At 38.9% G+C, this 10219-nt stretch overlaps 1 protein-coding gene across 1 annotated transcript in view; it reads left to right on the top strand.

Annotated features, from left to right (window-relative positions):
• The window catches only part of PATJ (PATJ crumbs cell polarity complex component), a 351381-nt gene extending 341544 nt beyond the window's left edge, over positions 1–9837 (top strand). Inside the window, exons 43-44 of the mRNA XM_019655480.1 lie at positions 791–897; positions 9715–9837. Of these exons, the coding sequence (XP_019511025.1) occupies positions 791–897; positions 9715–9742 (135 nt within the window). The 3' untranslated portion in view covers positions 9743–9837. The remainder of the gene's footprint in view (positions 1–790; positions 898–9714) is intronic.
• The last annotated feature ends 382 nt before the right edge of the window (positions 9838–10219 follow it).

Raw genomic sequence — 10219 nt, 5'->3', positions numbered from 1 at the left:
AAAAAAAAAAAACAGTTGACCCAGTAGGAAGGACTTCAGTGTGTGATCCAAGGGAGTCAGGTTTCCTTTGGATGGCTTAAAGCAAAGGAGTGAAGTAATACGCTGTACACTGAATGGAAGAGGGGCCGAGCCAGGGAGACCAAGTGAGGAAGCTATTAAAAAATTCCAAGCAAGAGATAATTTTGTAGAAAGATCAATAAAATTGTACGAGGATGGAATATGGACTGTGAGAGAAAGAGTAGTCAAGGTGTTTGCTGAAACCGGAAGAGTGAAGTTGCAATTGCCTGAGATGACGAAGGCTACAGGAGCAAGGGAGGTGGTGGGGGCTCTGTGTGGGACATGGTAGGTTTAAGGGATGGGATTTCAGATTGGTGATTGGTGGTTGGCTATATCGATGGGGGAGTTAATTAACAGGTGGTGCTGGAGATACAGATTCAGGAATTATCATTACATACATGGTATTTAAATTGATAAGCTAAGCTGAGCTGACTAAGGGGATATGTTTAGGTGGAAAAGATAAGAAGCTCAAGGATGAGCCCTTTGGCACTCTGATAGTTAGAGGTTTAGGAGATGTGACAAAATGGTCAGAAGGTAGAAAGGAAACTATTGTAGTAAAGTCATGTCATGGAAGCCAAATGAAGAAACTAGTTTAAGAGAGTAACCCGTGATGTCAATGTCTGCAGACAGGTTGAATAAGGTGAGGACTGAGAACTGACCATTGGGTATAGTATGGCTTCTCTAATTCTCCCTTGACTTATAATGGATTGTCTTGTTCTAACTTTTCCCCCAGGTTGTGGCAGATACCAATATAAGCGCCATAGCAACTCAGCTTGAAAACTTGTCTACGGGCTACCACCTTGGTTCACCCACTGCTGAACACCATCCGGAAGACAGAGAGTGAGTGTTCTAGATGCAGAGGGCCTATTATGTGTGCGGGCAAACCTTTCACGGATTCTAGCATGTGATCTCTAAAGGAGAGGAGGGGGGAATGTGCATATTACCTTTTCTCATTCCTAGAGCATCTCCAAGAAAACACCGGGGTGTCCTTATTTTTCACATAGCTTTGTGCCACTGTATGAGTTCTTAATGGACTGTTGTTACAGGGCCTGCACACACTGCATCTGATCACTCTGACATGATGCCAATGCCACCTCCCCTAAGAAACCTCAGATTTACAGCCCAGGTGCACCTGCTCTATTATGCAAGGAACCAGCTTCCTCAGTGTTCTTAGCTAAATCTTATTGTTATACGTCCTGGCATCCTTCCTTAAAACCAGTCATTGCAGTGAAAGTTCTTATTAAAGCAGTGTTTCTCCAACTCGAATTGCGTAAGAATAATGTAAAGACCATATTTAAAAATGCTAATTCCCCTAGCCCCATTCTCAGAGATTATGAGTAGGTGGTCAACGGTGGATTCTCCAAGGAAATTTTGCTACAGATAAGCAGAGGACTCATGCTTTGAGAAATGCTGCCTAAAGTTATTTCTCTTGGTTCCACCAGTGCCTGTTCACCAGTAGGTGCCAGATAAATATTTGTTGACTGATCTGAATGGAAGGATCTATTGGAAGGATCTAATTATCACAGCCATTCCTAACTTTTTCCTGGTAGTTCATCCACTTAAATGACATCTTTAAATTTTTTTTTTCTTGAGGAAAGAAACAATATTAAACTAAGTTCATTTTACTATTTTCTCATTATAAAAGTAATACACGCATGCTATTAAAATGTGACAAGTACATGAAAGTATAACATTTTCAAGTTACAATGGCCCTTTAAAAAAAAAAATCAGGACCCTTATAGGAAGGATAGTATATGTTTAGCATTTTTTGAGGTACCCATCCTTTTTGATGATTCCACAGGTGCACCGCTCCTGGCAGGCTGAGAACCACTAGCTTAGAAGAATTTAAGTCACTTATAATCCAACCACTGTTAACATTTTGAGATTTGTTTTTACTAGTCCTCTATATAAAAAATTAAAACTAATTGAAAATGTGAGATAAATGGAGGCAAACTCTACCTAATGTGGCCAATTAAGGAGTGGCGCTGGATTCCTCCCCTTCCCTCTGAAAACAGGTCTGTAATTGTGAATAGGCACAATTATGAATGCCTCTAATGATTTGGTGGCCCCCAGGGTCTAGCTCTAAAACAGTGGCTTTGGACATCTAGTTTCCCATTTCAGTATCCTTGGAAATGGGGGCTGTGTTTGAAAGAGGAAACGTGAATCAAGTTTATGTCTAGCCAGTGGGTCATTACTTTCAAGAGTACTTATAAGGCCACAAAGAGATAAAAGATAAAGTCTTATTCATGACGTCATTACCATTCAATCATAGGTAATGATTCATCATTATTTCAGCAGATATTTATTGAGTGCCTTCCCGAGGCTAGACACTGTAGAAGTGCTGGGTCTTGCAGATTCGAACTTTGAAACATAGGTGAAGACATTGCCCCAGTCCTCAAGGAACTGCCAGAGAACTAGAAAAACAGACCCATTCACCCGTGGTTATAAAAGAGTTGATAGTACAGGAGAGCTAAGTTCTGTGAGCAAGATAAGTAACCATCCAATCCTGTGAAACCATGCAAGAGGGTCATAACTCAATTAAAGAGTGTACTTGTTGGCACCAATGCTAAAGCTGAGTTTTAAAATAATTAGAAAAAGCAGGAGTGGCATTCAAAACAGTCAACAATTCATATGGCATAGACCTTCAGCAGTTACTATGGATGCCTGCTATAAGCAACCAGGAAGTACATCAACAAACTACTGGTATCAGTGTGAACCAGCTGAAAATCAAGCCTACAACAAGCCAGACAAAACTGAGAAGGGGGAGAGGGAAGAATACTCTAGTCAGACAGAACAGCATATTCAAAGGTTGCTTATATCCCAGTTTTGCAAAATTTTCTAAATATGTAAATGGCTGAGTTTCTATCAGATGGCTCTGCTTCTCAGACATGCATGCTGCCACAAGACAAGTGATGCTGCCAGTATATAAACATGAGCCTCCTATGACGAGTAAGATGACAGGGCCTGGGATACCAGAGCTCCTTTAGACTTTTCCCCTTTGGACGACCACATCTGGGAATAAGAAATTGGTATTAGTTAAGCTTAGATTTAACGACTTAAGCCCCCATAGGTAATTTAATTTTTAGACATGTTGTTTCTGAGAGAGATGACTTCCATACTGGACGAAGCTTTGAAAATCTAAATGATACATTTGAAACAGATTGTGTTACCCATTTTGCTTTACCTTGGTTTCTCTTTTCTCACCTGGATTTTCATTCTCATTTATACAGTCATGATCCTGGGTTTGTGACAAGCACAATGCTCAGTGCTGGGAATATTCAGATGACTAAGACTTAAGGAGTTCATGGTAGAGGAGAAAGGTGGTTAAGTAATCACCACATGATATAACAAGTGCCATGATGGAAATCGGGACTAAGTGCAAAGGGAGCTCAGAGAAGGATGTGGCTAAGTCTCCCGAGGGACTCAGGGAAGCATCACATTGGAGGGGGCTTTTGAAGAATGAGTTCCCACCCTAGATGGGTGTGGTGGAGCGGGTGTGTGAGGGTATGCTGGCAGAAACACAGCAGCAGTTTACTGAGCTCTTGGGCTGCTGTCCCCTGTTCTAGACAGAAGTCCCACTGCAGGCTGGCAGGCTACACGAAGTCAAAGTGATGCCCCACCTCTCTACCGCCATGCACATTCTTCAAGGATGTAAAGACAGTTCCATTCAGCTTTAAATAGTAAGCTTGAGAGTTAAAAACTAGGCATATTGGGGTGGCCAGTTAGCTCAGGTGGTTAGAGCACAGACTCATAACACCCAAGGTTGCTGGTTTGATTCCCACATGGGCCAAGGAGCTGCACCCTCCACAACTAGGCTGAAGACAACTACTTGACATGGAGCTGATGGGTCCTGGAAAAACACACTGTTCCCCAATAAAATTTCTTAAAAAACAAAAACAAAGCTAAGCAGATTGACAATTTCAGCATCATGACTTTATAATATTTTTAAATAAAAAACAGTGGGTTTTATGAAAGAGAAACCCCTAAAACATCAAGGACATTGGTCACTAGTCCGGCATGATATGGAAAATTTTAAAATGTTCCTAGATTGCTCTCTGAGTTTGATTTGATTAACTGGCCTTGATAGTTTCACAGTATGAAAGTCTCTCTCGAATCTGTGTTCTTCCATTAAAATGAAATTCCTTCTCAATATCTATTCTTGAATTAAACAGCATGCATTGTGTTTTCAGAACACCTCCACCTAAGATTATTACTTTGGAGAAAGGCTCTGAAGGATTGGGGTTTAGTATTGTAGGGGGTTATGGAAGTCCCCATGGAGACCTGCCAATTTATGTCAAGACTATATTTGCAAAGGTATTTTTTTCCTTTTTACTGTACTTTTTTTTTTTAATCAAACCTAGGTGAGATTTTTTTTTAAGTGCATTGCTTTATTTGGTGCTATACCTGGATGTGTACATATATGCTTATTTCATTTAGTTTTACATGAAATTCCCACACCAGACTAGTGAAAGAAGAGTTCTTTTATAATAGTGGAGACACAAGAAGTGTAATTTTCATTGGACCCTATTACAAAAGTAATTGCTAACAGATTTTAAAGAGTGTCTTCTTTCAGCAGCACAATGTAAGGAGCAGTGTCACACTCTTTGCAAGCTGGCCTTGGAAGTATTGCTCTGGGCTAGAACAAAGATTTGGTTTTCCCATTTAAGAAAAGATAACAGACACAGAGGGCCAACATGGCATAAAACTTTGTACAAGCCTCCAATCAGTGCAACATTAATGGCTGCCCACCGCCAAAAACCTTAGGACACTTTCGCTTAAGGTGGTTTCTCTTTTACAGTACTTTGCCAAGTACTTGCGGGATCAGCCAGATAAATTAGCCTAAGATTAGGTAATAGTGTTTTTCAGGAATTAAATACGCCAATGCATCCTACTTAATACAAAAAGTCAGACAATTAAGTTTGTGAACTTTCCACCATGTAAGTGCACAGTGGAAAGTTCATGAACTTAATTTTCCTACCAACTTCGTACACATGTTATGATGTGCGTGCCTCTCGATGGCTCTTAGAGAAGTTATTTTAACTTCATTGGAATTTTTAAAGTTGGAATTTAATTTTATTATAAATTTTGAAGATCTCTGAAAAGTATTTAGTATTGATATTACAACTTTATTCTTCATTGGTTTTATCACAGTCATTTGTTTATTAATTGATCCAATTGCCTACGTTAGCCTTGTTTTCCTAAAGGTCTTCAAAAGAAGAAATAAGCTAGATACTTTCTTTTTCTAGAAGGCTTTCTAAGGTGCATGTTATTCCCAAACACACATCTGTTGACCTGGTAACAAGCAAAAGGGAGGGGGAAGGCAGATCAGAAACATTCTGGATAACAACGCTGCCCCAGTGTGACCATTCCCAAGGTGGATGAGCCACCAACAGATTATCCTCTTCTTAAAAGGACATCATAGGTGGTTGTGATGATTATTCTTAGGGCATTATTATAACTTGTTTTTAAAAGAGCCAGTGATGTAGATAAGGATAGTGGAAAGGCTACAAAGTTAGCCCCCACCTTTTAGCAAGTTGTGCCTGCGTCTCCATAAAGCCCCTCTAGAATGTTGTAATCACCAGCTCGCTGTATGCCTGTAAGTCAGCGGTGAGCCAGAGAGGACTGGTTAGCTTCTAAGTCCTTTTGACCTAAGGCCTGGAGTTCAGCAGGCTGCGCCCTTTGTGCCTGTCTACACATGTACATAGACTGGTCGGGCCAGAGTTAGGCCCCTTTTGTTAGGTCACCAGAACATACAGCTGAGAATAAAATGGCCCTGCATTGCTGGTGGGGTTTTTTAAAAGAAACCACCATCAAATCACAGTGGGACAAGAGAAATGGGAATAATGAATGGACTGAAGCTCACACAAAATGCTTTTTTCAAAGTTCCCCATTGAAAGTGCTCATTTAGGAAGCACCCATGTAAGTAGTAACATAGTGGTAAATATTGAATATCCTTGGTATGTTTTATTTTTTAAGGAGTGGACCTTTTTTGTAAAGTGAGGCACACCTGAAAATGAAAAGCTCTGAATTTAAAGTAGAAAAAGTTCTAAAGCCCCAGCTAATGGTCTACTTAGTTTAGTCAGTCTCACTAGAAGAATATTCCAATGCAAATAATAATAATTATTATTTAGATAGTTCCATAGAGTTTACTATAATAGAATTTCATCTGATGACTTTTTCTCTTTTTATTTGTTAGAGTGAACCAACATATCCAAATACAAGTTTTCTGAAAAAAATCAGTAAACCAAAAACTAGCAAAGGAGTTTTTTGGCTTTTTTGTTTGTTTGTTTGTTTTTAATGGTAAAGTCTTTAAGACAAATTCTGACACTAAGCTACACATTTCACCATGGAAAATTTGAAGATCTAGAAACTATATTTTAAACACTGAACATATATTCTTTAAAATGTTAGCTTTTTCAGTTTTCTGGATCTTAGATGTCCAGAGGGTGACTTTTTTGGTGTCCTAAGCCTCATCTAATAATTCTCTTGCTCAACTAGGAAATTAATTTGGCCCACCAAGTCTTGTTTCCTCTCTAGAAATATGAAACATCACTGGTACTATAGGTGTATAGGATTTGCAAGAGTTAATCAACCTGATTAAGAGGCTGTCAGGACCTTCCATTTTCTTTCAGGTGTTTGGTTGGAAACTTTAGAATGAAAGCCAACTTTAAGCCTCAGTCCTTTCAGCAGCCAAATTTTGCCAAAAGCCAAGAAAAGATGAGCCTAAAGACTTCATAACCCTGAAAATTTAGGGAACAGTTTTTCGGAGCCTGTGAAATATGAAAACATAAATTTGATCATCACCAGAGTTTCATTTTATTATATTACCACCATTATTGAATAAATACCGTGTGCCATACATTTAATCTTTAGAACAGGGAAGGCTAAGTGACCAAGTTGGAACACAGCAAGTGGGTAAAAGCCACATTTCCAAACCACATGGAGGTCTGTCTATGAACAATTTCTTTGTTCCCTGCTTAGTCCACAAATGCATTGATGATATAGAAGAGATGCAGGCCAGTAGTAATTATCAAGTAAGCATGGCAATACCTGAAATAATGTATAAATCCTAGAAAGTTGAAAAATCATCCTTTTTTGTATTACTGAAGATGAAGACTTGCAGAATTTAACATGCCTTTTAAAAAACGAATTACACAGAAAATCTGAGGTTTACTGAAGCCCTTAAATCTTAGCATGTAAAATTTAATGAAGTCAAGTTAGCTAAGAAATTCTGATTTTACCCATTATAGTTACTTGTTTAATCCTCTCTTTAGTGCAGTTAACACACTTTCTTAAAAGAAAAAAAAGAAAGGGCCGACCCAGTGGCTCAGTTGGTTAAGAGCTCACTCAAGAGTGCAAGCTCTGAGTAACAGCAGTTCGATTTCTGGCCCTAGCTGAGCTGCCGCTGAGCTGCCAANATTTGGGCCATTTACATATGGCAATGATATCACTAATTGGAGTTAGCAAGAGAGGGAAGTAAACTAGGAAAAATAAAACTGCTGAATGTTTGTATGTACAAGACGTTAAGATTCTAAATAAATGTAATTGCCTAAGGAGCAAATGGAGTCTTATTATATATGAAAAAGATTTTAATTTCTGCATCTGATTTTGTTTTTTCTTACGCCATTTTGTTCCCTCATAGGAAAAAAATTCAACTTTTCACCAAGTTTTCCAGTGTCCTATTAAGCTGTCTCATGTATTAATTTTCAGGTGTATTGTCAGCCATTAGAACACATGCCTTACAAAGGAGCCAGCATAGTAGTGAGTTTTGGCATCATACTGCCCAGGTTTGAATCCTAACTTACTAGCCATGTGACCTTGTCCAAGTTATTTAAGTACGCGTTGTTTTAGTTTCTTGAGTTAGAAAGGGTTGGGGGAGCTCTAAGCACTATAATGAGTAAAATCCAAGTAGAACCCTTAGTGTATTTCCTGGCTTATAGTAAACACTGCATAACTAAACATCGGCGATAAACCTTGTATCCCTTTTATGGAGGTGGCCTGAAATTAGACACTTAACGCTGGAGATTTGTGATTTCAATCAGTAATGACCTTTTAAAAATATTTTTTTGAGGGTGATTTAGCTCAAGAACTGTTGCTCCAAATCAGATAGCAAAGTGTGAAACTGGTTATAGTGGTGTGGACTTCAGATAGCAAAGTGTGAAACTGGTTATAGTGGTGTGGACTTGAGGGACTAGAGCCTGTCCTGTCAAAAAGCTGAAACTGAGCTGAAACCAAGCCCTGCATCTTCAGCCATGTCACTGGAATAGGGAGGGATACCAGCGCCATCTGCCTGCCCTCCCACTTTGCACTGTCAACCCTTTGGCAAGGAATTTTAACCTGGTACGCACCTGAATTCCAGGAATTTGGAATTGCAGGCTGCTGTTTTATTCCACCATACTCCCAGCAGTTCGATTTCTGGCCCTAGCTGAGCTGCCGCTGAGCTGCCAATAGGTGGCAGGATGGCTCAGCTAAAAAAACAAAAGATGTTAATGAAGTTGCAAGTTATTTAATTTTGGCCCCCACCCCCAGTATAGATCTGGTTTTTAATGTTTTGTTTCACACCTTTACACTGGAATTCCACTCTTTTCACTGTTTTGAAATTCTAGATCATTCACCCACCACCTCAGGACCTCCATCTGCGGGTAGACACAGATCTCTGGAGCATTAGTGCCTCTTAGCTCAGCTTCTAAACGAGTAAAGCAGGGACTAAGTGCCTGTGGGCCTTCATTAATTTCTCCAGTAGTTGAATATCATTTAGAGAACACTTAGGGCACTGACTTTTCAAGGAATTTTCATAGTTCTCCTGGCAGATGGAGAAAGCCTCCTATAAGTCATTTTCTAGGTTTTTTTCTTTCCTTACCCATCTAAAATATTTCTAAGGGTGCCTTCTTAGCGCAGTAGGCAGCGCGTCAGTCTCATAAAATATTTCTAGTAATATCATGAATACTAGATACTCAGCGTTAGCATGAAAAAAGCCCAAGATTCACTTGCTTTGTGCCATTTTGAGGAGCCATGCATGACTGGGTATATAATGAAAGTGGTCATTTAGAAACCTATTTAGACGATCAAAGATAAATAAAGTTGAAGCATTTGGATATGATAGTACAAAAATTTAGAGATGCTACCCTTTTGTGTATTTATATATAGAACAGCTATATCAAGGTATAATCCACATAACATACAATTCACCCATTTAGAGGCTACATTTATGTTTGACAGATCACCACAGTGCTGATAGCTTAATAATGCACTGGGAACCCTATATAATGATGTTATTGGCAATAAGATTCAGTTCTGCCTTTATTTGTGTATTACATATTCATGAATATGACATGATATGACATTCAAATTCCATTAAACACTGAATATTGAAATAAGGTCCTACTTGTGTTAAAAGAAATGTGAATGTCAGTACATTTCTACTAGTATGTTATTAAAACAATGCATAATTATGGCTACTATTCAACTGTTATTCAAATAACATATCCCACATTTTTTTTTTGTTTTCTTAAGTTAAAATCATTACCTAGAAATAATTTAACTTTAATTGGTAGGTTTTTTTTAAGTTACTCTTTTAATATGTGCACCATAATATTCATAATATTTGAATGTTAATTGCTTCGCCCTGGATTAAACTAGAATGTTTCTTGTTTGTAGGGAGCAGCTGCAGATGACGGCCGATTGAAGCGAGGTGATCAAATTTTAGCTGTTAATGGCGAGACTCTAGAAGGTGTTACTCATGAGCAAGCGGTGGCCATTCTAAAGCGCCAGAGAGGGACTGTAATCTTATCTGTGCTGTCATGAGCCCCCAGTCCTGATCACAAGATAGCTATTGTTGTAGAATATCCATAGAAAGATGAAGTTCTGAGAGAGGATGAAAAGCAATCTCAACTAAAATCCACCTTCAGTCTTATCATCACATCCTGTCTACTCAAGAGAAATGGCTGAGGTTTCATGTGAATTTCCCAAATCAACTATCACCTCCCTAATATTTCCCAGCATCTGTCGCCTCTTGGTGGGGTTAATTTCTAAAACTTGAATGAGTCTTATCTGCTTTGCATTTAGCATCGATGTTTATCAACTAGTAGTGAGTGGTTCTGATTATATTTGCTGAAACTGAAGTTAACAACTACTCATTCCTTATGCCCTCCTCTCCCCATCT

The sequence above is a fragment of the Hipposideros armiger genome, unplaced genomic scaffold (assembly GCF_001890085.2).
Source record: "Hipposideros armiger isolate ML-2016 unplaced genomic scaffold, ASM189008v1 scaffold_240, whole genome shotgun sequence".
Taxonomy (NCBI): Eukaryota; Metazoa; Chordata; class Mammalia; order Chiroptera; family Hipposideridae; genus Hipposideros; species Hipposideros armiger.
Note: the sequence above shows the minus strand (reverse complement) of the source record. Positions and strands in the feature narration are given on the sequence as shown.